The sequence below is a fragment of the Jaculus jaculus genome, chromosome 5 (genome assembly GCF_020740685.1).
Source record: "Jaculus jaculus isolate mJacJac1 chromosome 5, mJacJac1.mat.Y.cur, whole genome shotgun sequence".
Classification (NCBI taxonomy): domain Eukaryota; kingdom Metazoa; phylum Chordata; class Mammalia; order Rodentia; family Dipodidae; genus Jaculus; species Jaculus jaculus.
In genome coordinates, this window is record NC_059106.1 from 103,276,952 (window position 1) to 103,293,455 (window position 16,504).

The 16,504-nt window shown below is 45.8% G+C and overlaps 1 protein-coding gene across 1 annotated transcript; it reads left to right on the top strand.

The window, feature by feature from the left end:
* Tex45 (testis expressed 45) lies at positions 1–11,896 on the top strand. The gene is made up of 9 exons (XM_012949484.2): positions 1–45; positions 3,280–3,859; positions 6,856–6,959; positions 7,045–7,145; positions 7,717–7,829; positions 7,915–8,024; positions 8,801–9,002; positions 10,643–10,728; positions 11,669–11,896. The coding sequence occupies exons 1-9, from the start codon at positions 1–3 to the stop codon at positions 11,894–11,896; spliced, it is 1,569 nt and encodes a 522-aa protein (XP_012804938.2).
* Positions 11,897–16,504: the final 4,608 nt, after the last annotated feature.

The following is a 16,504-nucleotide window of genomic DNA, read 5'->3' on the forward strand; positions in this document are numbered from 1 at the left end:
ATGCCTAAGGTAATGGGAGCCAGTCAGGAGAACTATGAAGACTGTGTAAGCCAGCTAGTCTGGTTCGTAGTAATGGAACAATAAGAAAAACCCTGTCTCACAAAAGGTAGCAAGTACCAACCCTTGGTAGTTATCTTCTGGCCTACACAAGTGTGCCATGGCACAAGTGCCCCTACACACACACACACACACATCCCCTCACTGAGTCCACTGTACAAAACTATGCATAAAGGGCTGGAGAGATGGCTTAGCAGTTAAGACACTTGCCTGCAAAGTCTAAGGACCCAGGTTCAGTTCCCCAGTACCCACATAAACCAGATGCACAAGGTGGTACATGCGTCTGGAGTTTATTTGCAGTGGCTAGTGGCCCTAGTGCCCCCATTTTCTCTCTCTCTCTCTCGTTTTCTTTCCCTCTATCTGCCTCTTTCTCACTCTCTCTCTCTCTCAAATAAATAAAATATTTTTTAAAAAATATAAGACAGGGCTGGAGAGATGGCTTAGCGGTTAAGCGCTTGCCTGTGAAGCCTAAGGACCCCGGTTCGAGGCTCGGTTCCCCAGGTCCCACGTTAGCCAGATGCACAAGGGGGCGCACGCGTCTGGAGTTCGTTTGCAGTGGCTGGAAGCCCTGGCGCGCCCATTCTCTCTCTCTCCCCCTCCATCTGTCTTTCTCTCTATGTCTGTCGCTCTCAAATAAATAAAAAATGAACAAAAAAGATTTTAAGAAAAAAAATATAAGACAGATGTGGTGGTGCATGCCTTTAATCCCAGCACTTGGGAGGCAGAGGTAGGAGGATCGCTGTGAGTTCGAGGCCACCCTGAGACTACATAGTGAATTCCAGGTCAGCCTGAGCTAGAGTGAGACCCTACCTTGAAAAACCAAAAAAGTTAAACACACACACACACACACACACATACATATACAAAAAGTGACTGCTTAATACATGCTGGCTATAGATAAACTTTTTCTTCTATAATAGAATATCCCTCCTCTGCTCTAAAGCCCACTAATGCTCCCAATTCATCATGTAAAAGCCTCCGTTAACACAAAGGTATTAAAGGACCTAACCTGTCCTTACCTTCCAACCCCACTGCCTGCAGCGCTTCTCCTTGTTCACTGCACATTGGCATCTGTTGCCTTTGTACTTGCTTCGACTTCCTACAATGCTAGACACCTAGGTGCCCAAGTTTGTCCTTCCCAGCTTGTCAGCAATATGGTCAACTGTCATCCCAAAGAGAACTTCCTGGTTACCAGACTTAATATTGCAACCTTAATCATGGTGATGCCTGTAATCCCAGCACTTGGGAGGTAAAGGCAAGAGGATCAGGGGCTCAAGGTCATTCTCCACTAGAGTGAATTCAGGCCAGCCTGGGCTGCATGTGCAATCCCAGCACTTGAGAGACTGAGGCAGGAGAATGAGTTCAAGGACACCTGGGCTACAAATAGCAAGATCTTGTCTCAAAAACAAAAAAAACAAAGGATGGGAAGACAGGTGCGATAACATATACACACCTGTCATTCCAGCAGTTGGGAGGCAGGGGTGGAGGCAGGAGGATTAAGAGTTTAAAGCCATCCTTAGTTACGTAGCAAGTTGGAAATGTCCACTTGCTTAGCAAGTGCAAAGCCCTAAATACCAATGCCCAGCACCTGGGGGCTGCCTAGTATGAGGAAATCTCTGTGTTTTATTATCCCCAGCACTGAATAAACTGGGCATGCCTGTAATCCCAGCACTGAGGAAGTAGAGGCAGAAGGAGCAGAAATTCCAGGTCATCTTTATTACATAGGGAGTTCAAGGCTAGTCTGGACCACTCAAAATAAATAAATAAATAAGCCAAACACAAAAAGAGTAAGACCCTGCAACCAAGATGGGCATGGTAGCTCACACCTTTAATCCCAGCATTCAGGAGGCTGAGGTACCAGGATCTTTATGAGATCAAGGCCAGCCTGGGCTACAAAATGAATTTTAGGTCTGCTTGGACTACAGTCGGAAGTTGACTCAAAAAACAAACAGGCCTGGAGAGGTGGCTTAGCAGTTAAGTGCTTGCCTGTGAAGCCTAAGGAACCCAGTTCGAGGCTCAATTCCCCAGTACCCACTTAAGCCAGATGTACATGGTGGCACATGCATCTGGAGTTCATTGGTAGTGGCTGGAGGCCCTGATGTGTGCGCTCGCTCGCTTTTCCTCCCTCTCCATCTTTGGCTGCGTATCACTCTTAAATAAATAAATAAGTAAAGATAAAACAAACAACCCTGCAGTGTCCCACCCAATTCAATTCCCTGTTTCTCTACCACACCATAACTTTTTTCTTTTTTAATTTTATTTATTTATTTATTTGAGAGAGAGAGAGAAGATGGGTGTGCCAGGGCCTCCAGCCACTGCAAATGAACTCCAGTCACATGTACCCTTTTGTGCATCTGGCTTATGTGGGTTCTGGGGAATTGAACCAAGGTCCTTAGGGTTCGCAGGCAAACGCCTTAACCACTAAGCCACTTCCCCAGTCGCACCACCATGACTTTTTTCTTCCTCAGAGCACTATCACCTTTCACCTTGTAACTTATTCATTAGCCCCATTATTAGCTACAAAAGGTCAGGGTTCTAGGTCTGTTTGGCTAACTGAGGTTCCCTCCTCCTCCCAGGGCACCAAAGGATTATCTCTTTCTTTTCCCTGGTGTGGGACAAAGCACTTGGATGTTCCCTGTTAGGGTTAGGACTCCCAAGGAAGACCACATGGACACCTAGTCGGAAGAGGAATCTTTATTAGCCAGCCAGCGACTACATTCAGGACTGGGAGCCTGAATGCAGTACCAGGCTGTACTTCAGGGGTCCTTTTACAGGAAAAAAAATCCATAAGATTGCACATCTTAGTTTTACAGTTCAGAAGTTCAGTATCATAACCTTACAAAACCAAGAGTTAATTTCAGTTGATTTTAGAAAAAAATAAAGAAACTTTTCCGGAATCTCCCTTCCCTGCATTTTCCCTCTCCTGCAACTGCAAGCAAGCAGCAGTTAATACAGAAGCTAAAGATTGAATTTAGCAATACTGAGAAAAATATTTTGTCTTGTGGTGACCTGTTGTGTTAAAGCAAGAAGCAAGCGAAGCATAAAGTTCAAGAGCAGGTGAGACCATATTCTAAAGTACCAGCTAAGCTGAACTTCCTTGTAGAAGTTCACAATATGGAGTCACTTATGTCCTTCTCCAGTTTAGGCCCTTGTCACATCCCCACCCCCAGCAAGGAGTAAAAGGCGGCATAAATTCAAGACCGTGTCTGCTCCTCCTCTCAGGTAGCGCTGTGGCCAGAGAAGGCTACGAGCTCCCTCCCACCGTGTCCGATGTCTCGGCTAGATTTCCTCAAGTCCTCACACTTCGCGCTGGGTCCCGATCCTCGGCTGCACCAAGGTACCATGAACTCCACGTCGCATCGAGACTTTCCGGCCTATCCGGGTGCCAGCCGGGTTCAGCCCAGCCGGGTAGCACTGCAATCCACGCTCTTCCAAAAGGATGCGCGCAGGGCGGCTGAGGAGTGCGTGTCTGAGGAGCGCCGCGCGTTTACCCTGCCGCCAGCGCCGTCGAGCGCGCGCGAGCAGATCCGGGCGCGCACACTCGCCATGCAGGTCAGCAACCTGCACGTGCACGCGGACGCGAGCCCCGGCGTCAGCTTGTCCACCGCGCGCGTGGACTACGGTTGGCCAGAACTGCCCGCGCGCTCCAGGGAGCAGATCCGCGGGGCGCGCCTCATCTTTGACCGCGACTCGGTGCCATCCGGAGACAGAGAGAAGCTGCGCATACCGCGTACCACGAACCAGGTGCACTTTCCACCCTACGACGCGTGCCCGAAGTCTCGCAAGCCCTGCATCCACCTCGGTGAGCGCCAAAGCTGCCCCACAACCTTCGGGGTTTACTCCATCCAGTGAGATTTAGAGACATTTGGAGTGTCTTCACAGTCCCTCTTCCCCCAAGGTCTGGAAACACTGTCAACAATGGAGGCAACTTGCTGGCAGGCAGCAAGTAGAGGCAGAAGACACTTGCAGCTAAGCATCCATCAGGACTGGGATATAGCTCAGTTGATAGCGTACACGAAACCCTGGGGTTCTATGCAAAGCATCGCATAAAACCTGCCGTGTTGGCGCATGGTTGTAATCCCAGCAGAGGCAGAAGGATTGCTGCAAGATCAAGGCCCGCCTGGGATACATAGCAAAGCCCTGTCTCAACCCCTCCCCTAAAATCTCATCATATATACTGCAGCCCCACTACAGAAAAGAATTAGCCAAAGCCAGGCGAAGTGGTTCACACCTGTCATCCTAGCACTTGGGAGGCAGAGGTAGGAGGATTTCCTAGAGGCTAGCCTGGGCTACAGAATGAAGTACATGTCAGTCTGGGCTACAGTAAGACCCTGCCTTTAAATAAAAAAGGGAGGAGGGGGAGGAGAAGGGGGAGAAGAAAAAGAAGAAGAAAGAAGAAGGAGGAAGAAGAAGCAAAGAAAAGAGAAGGAAGGAGAAAAGGAAGGAAGGAAGGAAGAAAAAAGAATTGGCCAGCTCTAAATATCAGTGAACTTAAACGGTCCAAAATCCCAGAACCTCCTCAGGCCTCAATTTATGCATCTGTGGACTGGACATGCTTACCTAATCTTTGCAGGGTGCTGCTGTGTGCAGGTTAGATGTCATGAATGATGACCTCAGGTCAGACAACTCTGCTTCCCAATACTACACCCAGCCCTACCAGGAGGAGCTGTATGAGTCTTAGCTTCCTGACACTGTTTCTTCATAGCAAAATGGTTGGGATATGGTTGGAGAAATAGCTCAGTAGATAAGTCAACTATGTACAACTATGAGGTCCTGAGTTCAGATCCCCAGCACCCTTGTAAAATCTGGTTGTGGTGGCACTCATCTGTAATCCCAGCACTGGGGATGCTGAGACAAATGATGCCTGAGACTTACTGGTTAGCTGGTCTAGCTGAATCAGTGAGATCTAGGTTCAGTATCGTACAGACTCCTGTGTCTAAAAAATAAGGTCACTGAAGAAAACACCCAGTGTTCACCTCCGTCCACATCACACCTACGTACATGTGTACATGCACTTATGTGTACCCACACATATATGAACACACATGAAAACACACCCCACATATACACCCACAACAAAAAGGATGGGCAGGGTCCAAGACAGAAAGCTGAAAGAGAACAATGTGTACACTCAACAAAGCTGGATGTGACAGTTGTGGCCTGTAATTCCAAGCACTTGGGAGGCTGAGGCAGGAGGATTGCAAGTTCAAGGGCTGCCTGCCTCAAAATAAAAGAAAAGGGGACTTGAGAGATGGCTCCACAGCTGAGCCGCTTGCCTGCACAGCCTAATGACCTGAGTTTGATTCCCCTGTACCCATGTGAAGTCAGATGCACAAAGTGGCACATGCATCTGGAGTCCTTTTGCAGTATCTAGAGGCCCTGGTGTGCCCATTCATATTCTCTCTCTCTCTCTCTTTCTTTCCTTGCAAATAAATAAAATATTTTTTTAAGTTTTTATTAACATTTCCCATGGTAATTCCCTCCCTCCCTACCCCCACACTTTCCCATTTGAAATTCCATTCTCCATCATATTACCTCCCCATTACAATCATTGTAATTACATATATACAATATCAACCTATTAAGTATCCTCCTCCCTTCATAAAATATTTTTAAATCACCAAAAAAAAAAAAAAAAAAAAAAAAAGCCAGGTGTGGTGGTGCACACCTTTAATCCTAGCACTAGGGAGGTAGAGGTAGGAGGATCTCTGTGAGTTGGAGGCCACCCTGAGACTACATAGTGAATTCCAGGTCAGCCTGGGCTAGAACGAGATCCTACCTTGTAAACCTAAAAATAAATTAAATAAATAAAAATAAATAAATAAAAGCCACGATTTGTGTGATTTTTCTGACACTGTAACTCTAGAGGTCCCTCTAAGCCAGAGTTCAGGTCTTGTTTATACTGTGTTTAGCTTCAGTTCTAGCCCCTAATTTTTCTACTACGGCTGGAGATGTAGTTCAGTTGATAGAATGCTTGCAAGGCACACAGAAGACCCTGAATTCAGTCCTCAGCACCACATAAACCAGGTGTTGTGATACATGCATGCCTGTCACCCCAGCACTCAGAAGGCTGAGGCAGAAGGATGACAAGTTTAAGGCTAGCGTGAAATACTTTCTTGAAGGAAAAAAGGAAGGGAGGGAGGTGAACCCTTGGGGTCTGCTGGCCAGCAAACCTAGCCTAATTGGTGAGCTCCAAACCAAGAGACCTTGTCTCAGCCTGGCACAGTGGTGCATGCCTTTAATCCCAGTACTGAGGAGACAGAGGCAGGAGGATCACCATGAGTTTGAGGCCACCATGAGACTACATAGTGAATTACAGGTCAGCCTGATCTAGAGTGAGACCCTACCTCAGAAAACCAAAAAAAAAAAAAAAAAAAAAATAGAGAGAGAGAGAGACCTTATCTCAAAAAGGAAGTGGATGATGTTCTTGAGGATACACCCGAAACTGCCTTCTGATCTCCACACACATGCACATACATAAGCGTTGCATACACACACGTGCAGAAATATAAGGCCAGAGAGATGGCTCAGTGGATAAAGTACTTGTTGCAGAAACATGTGGATCTGAGTTCAGATTTTTAGTGCCTATGTCAAATGCCAGGTGCTATGACACATGCCTGTAATCCCAGTGCTAGGAAAGTAGACATAGGAGGATCCCTAGGGCTGGCTAGCCAGCTAGTCTATCTAAATCACTGAGGTCCAGGTTCAATAAGAGACTCTGCCTCAAATATACGTATATATATATATAATATGTAATATATGTGGATATAATAAAAAGATAATCTTTCTTGTCCTCAGGGGGCCCCAACACTCTGAAATGGAACTACAAGGGACAGGAAGAGACCTCCTACCGGAGGCAGTTTCAGGCCCTTCCAGGTCTACCTGCCTCGATGTGTAAGAGGGTAAATTGAGGTGGGGTTGGCACTGCTGGTGGGGGCAGCATGACAGCTGGGTGTTCTTGTCCTTCCAACCCTCCTTTGCCCACAGGTCTCCTCCAGTGTGCAGCTGGGCAAATGCAAGACTGGCTCCAGCTCCATGTGCTCAGAACTGAAACAGGCCTACATACCTCAGAGTTTGTCCCTATGCAGGTACAAAGAACCACTTCCTGCCCACCTTGATGGGACATGACATTTGGCTTTCAGTACCACATTGGTATTCTGCTTAGGGATCCAAGGCCCCTCCTCTCCATCACTGGTAGACAAGCCCCACTGTGGTGCCAGAATATCCACTAAAGCGCTTCTTTGACTTGGCTATTGAGCCACGTCTACCATTCACCCCCTTTTTTCTGAGTTGCAAAGAACTATACTGATCCCATTCTGTATTCATTGCTTTTTTCATTGCTGGAACTAAATACCTGGCAAGATGAAGCTTAAAGAGGGAATGTTTATTTTGGTTACAGTTTGAGGGCATGTAGCCTATCATGGTGGCAGGAGCATAGGGTGCTAGTCACATTGCTTCCATAGTCAGGAAGCAGAGAGCTATGGATGTTGGTGCTTAGCCCATGGAATTATACTGCCTACCGTTAGAATGGGTCTTCCCACCTTAATTAACTTAATCTAGAAACTCCCTTACAGACATGGCCAATGATATGTCTCCCTAGGTGATTCTAGATCCAATCAAGTTGACAATGTTAACTATCACATCCTTATCTTGCCTGAGGTATGACAAGACCAAGGCAGCAGCCAATATTTACTGTGTGAGCATTGGTCCCAAAGATGACCTCTTCCAAGATAAGACCACCATGACAGCCCACTTCTGTGCCCAGGAGCCAGGTGAGAATGTACTGTGTGTCCCACCCTTGGCTCCGTAAGCAGCGGCTCCTCCCAAGCTGCTCAACACTCATTCTGCCCCTGACAGAACATTTTGCTCTCCACCATGATCAGACTCCAGAGTCGCACATCCTGAAAGGAAATTGGTGCCCTGGCCCAGGCAGCCTTGCCACCTTCATGCAGTTCTTCTATGGCCAGGTCAGCAAGAAAGGGGAAGATGGTGACAGGGGGAGGAACATGAGAGAAAAGGGTTTCAAAGGCAGAGCAAGGGGTATAGCTCAATAGTAGAGCATGCCCAAGGCCCTGGGTTTGTTCTCTAGATAACACACACAAATACTGTGGTAGAGCACTTGCCTGCTAAAGGCAGAACAAATTTCAAGTCACACAAAAGAAATGTAGAGGGGGCTAGGAAGATAGCCCAGTCAGTCAATAACATGCTTCCTGAGCAAGTCCTAAGGACCTTAGTTTCACATCCCCAGTACCCATGTAAAATGCACACTTGTAATCCCAGTGCTGGGCAAGCAAAGACAGAGAATCCCCAGGCCTTGCTGGATAGCTAGTCTAGCCAAATCAGTGAGTCCTGGGTCCAAGAAGAAACCCTGTCTCAAAGAAACAATTAATTAAGGCAAAGAGAGAGTATGCAGGTAGTAAAAGAGTAAACTGCTGGCCCATAGGCTCCAAGGTGGAAGTAAAATTGGTGCCTGTGCAGGATGTCCTGTATCTGTTTGAGTGACATAAAGTGAATCCCTTAAAATTTTCCCAGCTTCAATGGCTCTCGGTATAAAAATAAGACAACAGGGTTAAAGAAGAGAAAGAAAAAATACACAAACAAAAAATAGGACCAATTTCCAGGGCTACTTGGAGTCTAGAGGGAAAGGGAGCTGTCCAAGGTCATCCAGCACCCATTGCCTCCCTCTCAATGGGCGTTGGGACATCTGGACACAGGAGCTTCCTAGATGCCCATGGTCCCACAGCCGCCACCTGCGACCAAGCCACCAAGCCGCCACTTGCCTCACGAGAAACTTCAGGACTGTGTGACCCTAGGAGAACCAAAGCTGCTCCCGCACTTCTTCCAAACCACCACGGGCTCAGACTACTGCACCCCAGGCTCAGGCCCAACACAGAAAGCATTCAGCCTTCATTTGCTGCAAAGCAATCTGCCGCAGGGCACAGGTGGTGAGCATGGCCCTGCCCCATCCACCCCACTCCACCCCAGGAAATCCAATGTATTTAGAAAAACCTCACCCATCTGAAAGTCTCACCTCATCCTGAGAGTTCTGCCCACCCCTGAAAACCCCTCCTCATTCCTGAGACCCTTGCTCCATCTCTGAGTCCTACTGTATCCCTGACAAGCCCACCCCAGTCCTGAAAGTGTAGCCACATCTCCCCAAACTCCACCCTTTCAGAAAGTGCTACTCCATCCTGAAGGTCCCACCTTAACACCCCATCTATGAGCCGCTCCCTATCCCTGAAAGACAGCACCATCTCTGAGAGCCATGCTCCATTCCTGAAAACCCCACCTCATACAGAGAGCTCTGTCCCTGCCCTGAAAACCTGGCTGAGCACTTCACCATCCCTAACAGTGCAGCCACCTCACCCCTGAGAGCCACACCCAATCCCTGAGAATCACAGCCCATCTCAGAGAACCATGCTTCATTCAGCACTGAGTGCCCTGCCCATTCCTGAAACACAGTCCAATCCCATATGATGGAGACCCACCCAAAAGCCCTGTCCACCCAGAACTCCATCTATTCTGAAAGTCCTCCAAACAGAAAGCCCAGTTCTCCCCCCCCCCCCGCCACTGCCCTGAAACTTCACTCCAGATTTGAGAGCTCCGCTTTCTCACAGTGAAAATATCATCCCATTCTGAAAGCTAGGTTTAGTCTCCAAAAGCCCTGCATATCAGGGCTTTTTCCCAGGCTACTCTGCATTAAATTCCACTTCACACTGATGCCAACTCCAATGCTGTAGCCCTGACCCTGCCCTGTCCCCTGCTACCTCCACTAGCATGGCCCTACCTTCTGTCCCCTGGCTCCACCATAGTCATTCCCCTTTCCCTCTTCTTTTATTTATTTATTTTTTAATTTTTATTTAGTTGTGTGTATGTGTGTGGGAGAGAGAGAGAGGGAGAGAATGGGTGAACCAGGGCCTCTTGCCACTGCAAAGGAACTCCAGACACATGCACCAGCATGAGTACTGAGGACTCAAACCTAGGCCTGCAAGCTTTGCAAGTAAGTACTTTTAATTGCTGAGCCATCAACCCAGCCCTTATTGACAATCTGTATACATATATATAATCTATTTTTATCAAATCTCTTCCTATTATCTTCTGGCTCCTTTCCCCCTTCCAACTGAACACCTTCTTTCCAACTAGTTCCTCTTCTACTTTGATGTTTTGTTGTTTTTTTTTTTTTTGTGTGTGTGTGTGTATGTGTCTGTGTCCCAGAGTTTAATTATGGTTGCCTATGGCTATTATTACCAGTGGCTATACTATTGCTGAAAATTTCTCTCCTGCCCACAGCAACCGCTATCAGTAATAACCCTTTCCCTATTCCTTTTCCCCCAACCTTGATTCCTCCTCTGTCAGACTCTGGCTCTGCCCTTTGTCTGCTACCTGTTCTTCATGGCCCTACCCTCAGACTCATCTGGTCTAACCCTGCCTACATTCCACTCCAACCAGGCACATAATCCATCCTCAGTCCCAGATCAACATGGGTGCTTGACCCGTTAGCCCTCTGCCCTCCATCCTTATTCCCTCGCATCTCTCCTCACCCCCTTCTGCTCCTGAATTCAGCACCCCAAACCCAAATTTCTAGATTTGGACTTTTTAACCACAAACCAAAAGATGATGAAGCCACATGGAGCAGCTCGAGCCTCCATGACTCAAGAATTGCTACAGCGGGTAAGAACAGAAGAATACATCCTTCAGCAGATACGCCTCAGACCAGCATATTACCTTAAGACAAAGAATTAGTGTGAAGTCCATTTAGGGTCAATCATGCTCAAGTGTGTGTGTGTGTGTGTGTGTGTGTGTGTGTGTGTGTGTGTGGTTTTTCAAGGTAGAGTTTTACTCTAGCTCAGGCTGACCTGGAATTCACTATGTAGTCTCAGGGTGGCCTCGAACTCATGGTGATCCTCCTACTGCTGCCTCCCGAGTGGTGGGATTAAAGGCTTGCATCACCATGCCCAGCTCAAGTTTTTTATTATTTTTAAGACAGCCCAAAATGGCCTCAAATTTCCCATGTCATATCCCAGCATGGTGGCGCATGTCTTTAATCCCAGCACTTGGAAGGCTGAGGTAGGAGGATTACAGTGAGTTCAAGGCTAATTTGGGATTACATAATGGATTCCAGGTCAGCCTGGGCTACAGCAAGACCCTACCTTGATAAAACAACAACAAAAAAATTTTCTCATGTCGCCAAGAATGACCTCTCCCAACTTCAGACCCTCTTGTCCCAACTTCTCCAGGGCTGGAATTATAGGCATGCATCACTATTTGGGGGCCAGGGATCATATTAATGACAACTCATCTTATCCCCAGGGCCAGGCAAGAATACCTTTGTAATACTAACCACAGTTTAAACATCAAACCAAGGGTTCAGTTAGAGCCACCTAGGATCACCTAAATATCAGGGGTCATTCAAGGGACCTCTTGATTTCTCTACAGCCTCTGGGGTTAGCCAAAACTGGGGCCTGTCATGCTCTCCAAATCCAATCTTACTGGCCAAAACTAGCTGAACCTATCTGCACTCTCATATCCCCAAGGTGATCCTGGGACTATAGGGTGGTGGGTTGGCTACCTTAAGGCTGTCTTTACCAGACTGTCTATCTTGACTTCACAGTGCAAGTACAGCCACATCAAGCCCCCACTGAGTGGACAACGTTTCTTCTCAACACAGCACCAGGATGAATTTCCTTTCAAGTACCAGAGTCCAGAAGTCTTGAAGTTAAGCAACATTCAAAAGAGTCATGTGCCACTAGCCACACTACAACAGTGGGGCTGTGGAGGTGGGAAAGTAGTCCCTCTGGATCCCCTGCTCTGTATGTATCCCTGCCCCAACAAGCAATAAATGTCACCTGCATTGCATCTTGCTTGTGTCCAGCAGTCAGTGTGAAAGGGGTGGCTTAGATGAGAGGTGCCAAAGGAAAGGGGCTATGCTAGGAAGAATGATTTCAAGACACATGAACAGCCTGGCATAGCATAATCCTACACACTGTAATCCCAGAACTGGCAAGACTGAGTCAGGAAGATCAAGAATTTGAGGCTAGCCTGGACTACATACTAAATACCAGGAATGAGCAAAGGATGTTGCTCAGTGGGTAGAGTTCATGCCTACAGTATGCATGAATTCCATCCCCTGTACCACATAAGCCATCCTCTGGTACATATTAAGCTTGAGGCAAGCCTGGACTGCATGCAATTCTGTCTCAAAAATAAAAGAAAACAAAGTAAACAGACCTGACAAGGCTACCCTGTCTCAACTAGAAAAAAAAATCAATGCCAGTTTGATGCTGAATGCCTGTAAATCCCAGAAGTTGGGAAGTGGAGGCAGGAGATTCAAAACTTCAAGAATAGCCTGGGATACACAGTAAATTTTAGACCAGCCTGGGCTACAAAAGACTAATTGCCCACCCCCTCAATAAAAACAAAGACATGAAGCAAGACACATGAGCAGACATTTGTGTAGAGCCTAGAGTGGATGTGAATAACATGAAGAATGTGAAGCCATGGGTTGAGGAGATGGATCAGCAGTTTTATAAAAGTGCTCGCTTGCAAAGCCTTCCAGCCTGAGTTCAATTTTCTAGCCAGCTACATAAAGCCAAATGAAAAAGTAGAACAAATATCTAGCATTCGATTTGCATCAGGAAAAGACCCTAGTGTGCCTATATATACATATGTACATACACACACACATGCAAACTTTTTTAAAAGTATGAAGCAATAGTGTGTGACTGAGTGGGGATTTGAGGGTGAAGGCTCCTAGGGATGGAAAAACAGACTCCAAATTCTCATTCCTTTAGGTCCTGAATATTAAGTAGTCTTGGGCAAGTTACTTATCTCCTAAAAGCCAGTTTTGCTCAGCTGAAAAATGGATCGAATTCTTTCACTGGGTTGTTATAATGGATTTGGAGACTGAATAGCTAGTTCACTGATGGGATGGTGACCAGCCTCCAGGTCATAGCAGGAGAAAGAGACAAAAGCTATGAAAAATCCAGACAAAGTGATGCAGGCCTGTCATTCAATCTACTTGAGAGACTGAGGCAGGAGGATGATACATTCAATGTCCAAGGCCTGGTTGAGATAGAGGGTGAGTTCCAGGCCAGCCTGGGCAATTGAGTGAGATTGTCTCAAAATAAAGAGTAAAAAGAGGAGTGGGGCTTGGCTTAATGGTAGTGTGTCTGCTTATAATTCACCAAAAAGAGGCTGGGGCTGTGGCTCAGTGAGAACTAATACTTTGAATGACACCAATCTTTTAAAAAAAAATTTTTTCTTTATTTATTTGAGAGTGACAGACACAGACAGAAAGAGGCAGAAGGAGAGAGAGAGAGTAGCATTAATATAAGGGTATGAGTATGAAGAGAAGTGCTTACTGGACAGTTTGATAAGCATAGTATATACATTTTTTTAGACAACAGCAGATGTTACACCCCTAGGGCTCTTGACTGTCCCTGTTTTAAGTTTTCAATATCAGGGATGTATTCCCTCCCATAGAGCAGGCCTCCAATCCAATTGGAGCGCAGTTTGTTTCCACCATGACAGATGTGCCACTATTGCACCCATTGTCTCATGTGGCCTGGCTGGCCAATTATAAGGCTTGCAGTGTCCACTGTTGAGTATCTTCACTGGTGCTATCTCTTTCTCCCATTGAACTACATGTAGAATGGCTTCTTCTAGCTTTCTGTCAGCTGGTCTACATGGAGGAAGTTATCAGCTCAGGTCCAGTAGGATTTCTCAGTGGCCTTGCAGCCCAAGTTTGCGAAGTCTTCAGCAATAGGGTCTTACCATCTATTCCTGGTGGGAAACCAAGAGCCTTGGCAATGGCCTATAATGTCTTGGGGGCATCAGGGACCTCCCTGGCCAACTGGAAGGTATCCCATCCCTGGCACTGAAATTTTTCAAACAACGATCTATGGCTCCTGAGTGTTCCATTGTCCAAAACTGGAGGATTCCATATGATTTATTTGTATCCTCCCTCTGTTGGAGACGAGGAGATGAGCCCTGAACAGATCTTTGCCCTGAGATAACCTCTGCCCTGAGATAACTTCTGCCCTGAGCAACTTCTGACCTTTCCTCATCCCCCCACCCTGCCATACCTAACTGATTCCATCCCCTCACCCCGCCACACCTAACTAATTAACATCCTGCCTGGCGACTGCAGAGACGTGAGAACTATACCCTGAATTCTTGGAATAACTGCAAACTGTCCTAGGCCAAAGGCCAAGAAGATTTTGTAACTTTCCACCACCTGCCTCCTCTAGCCCCCCCCCAAGACCCTAACCCTAACCCTTAAAAAGGCCGCTGTGGCTCAATAAAATTGGACTCTTGACAAGTGTACATTTGCTTGAGTCTCTTCCTCTCTCTCGCCCATCTTATTTCAGGTTAGGGTCCCCCTCGCCCCCACGAATAACGAGGTCCTGCGGGTCGGGACATCCCTCCACCTTTCCTTTACTCGATCTCTTCCCCTGACCTCACTTTGGGCCTTTTCACCCCCGTTAATCTATCCTTCTACTTACATATATGCAATACCAACCTAATAAGTACTCTCCTCCCTTCCTTTCTCTTCCCTTTATATCTCCTTTTTAACTTACTGGCCTCTGCTACTGAGTTTTTTCCTTCTCACACACAAGCCCAATAATCTGTAGCGAGGATCCACATATGAGAGAGAACATGCAGTGCTTGGCTTTCTGGGCCTGGGTTATCTCATTTAGTATAATCCTTTCCAGAGCCATCCATTTTCCTGAAAATTTCATAACTTCATTTTTCTTTACCGCAGAGTAGAACTGCATTGTATAAATGTGCCATATCTTCATTATCCACTCATCAGTTGGGGGACATCTAGGCTGGTTCCATTACCCCGCTATTATGAATTGAGCAGCAATAAACATGGATGAGCATGTATTCCTAAGGAAATGGGATGAGTCCTTAGGATATATGCCTAGGAGTGCTATAGCTGGGTCATATGGTAGATCAATTTTTAGCTGTCTTAGGAACCTCCAGATTGATTTCCACAATGACTGGACCAGATTGCATTCCCACCAACAGTGCAGAAGGGTTCCTCTTTTTCCACATCCCTGCCAGAATTCATGACCGTTTGTTTTCATGATGGTAGCCAACCTGATAGGAGTAAGATGGAATCTCAATGTAGTTTTAATCTGCATTTCCCTGATGGCTAGGGATGTAGAATATTTTTTTAGATGCTTATACACAATCCATATTTCTTCTTTGGAGAACTCTCTATTTAGCTCCATAGCCCCTTTTTTAATTAGCTTGTTTGATTTCTTATCATTTAACTTTTTGAGTTCTTTGTATATCCTAGATATTAATCCTCTATCAGATATATACCTGGAAAAGATATTTTCCCATTTTGTAGGTTGCCTCTTTGCTTTTTCACAGTGTCTTTTGCAGTACAAAATTTTTGTAATTTCATGAGGTCCCACTGGTTAATCTGTGGTTTTATTGACTGAGCAATTGGGGTTATATTTAGAAAGCCTTTGCCAAGACCAATATGTTGAAGGGTTTCCCCTGTTTTTCCTCTAGCAATTTCAGAGTTTCAGGTCTGATGTTAAGATCTTTAGTCAATTTGGACTTAATTATTGTGCATGGAGAGAGAGAAGAATCTATTTTTATCCTTCTACAGGTACATATTCAGTTTTTCCAGCACCATGTGCTGAAGAGGCTGTCTTTTCTCCAATGAGTATTTTTGGCATTTTTATCAAATATCAGGTGGCTATAGCTACCTGAACTGATATCTGGGTCTTCTGTTCTGTTCCATTGATCTACATGTCTGCTTTTGCGCCAGTACCATGCTGTTTTTGTTACTATGGCTCTGTAGTATAGGTTAAAATCAGGTGTGGTGATACCACCAGCCTTATTTTTGTTGCTCAGTATTATTTTAGATATTCGAGGTTTTTTGTGATTCCAAATGAATTTTTGGATTTTTTTTTCCTATTTCCATGAAGAATGCCATTAGAATTTTGATGGGGATTGCATTAAATGTGTAGATTGCTTTTGGTAAGATTGCCATTTTCATAATATTGATTCTTCCAATCCAGGAACAAGGGATGTTTTTCCATTTCCTAGTGTGTTCTGCAATTTCTCGCTTGAGTGTTTTATAGTTTTCATTGTAGAGATCCTTTGCTTCCTTGGCTAGGTTTATTCCACGGTACATTATTTTCTTTGATGCAATTGTGAATGGGAGTGATTCTCTGATTTCATCCTCTGTGTGTTTGTTGTTAGCATATAGGAAGGCTACTGATTTCTGTGTGTTTATTTTGCATCCTACTACATGGCTGTAGGTGTTTATCAGCTCTAACAGTTTGCTGGTAGAGTCTTTAGGATCCTTTTTGTATAGAATCATGTCATCTGCAAATAAAGATAACTTGATCACTTCCTTTCTAGTTTGCATCCCTTTTATGTGTTTCTCTTGCCTTATTGCTATAGCTAAGACTTCAACTAC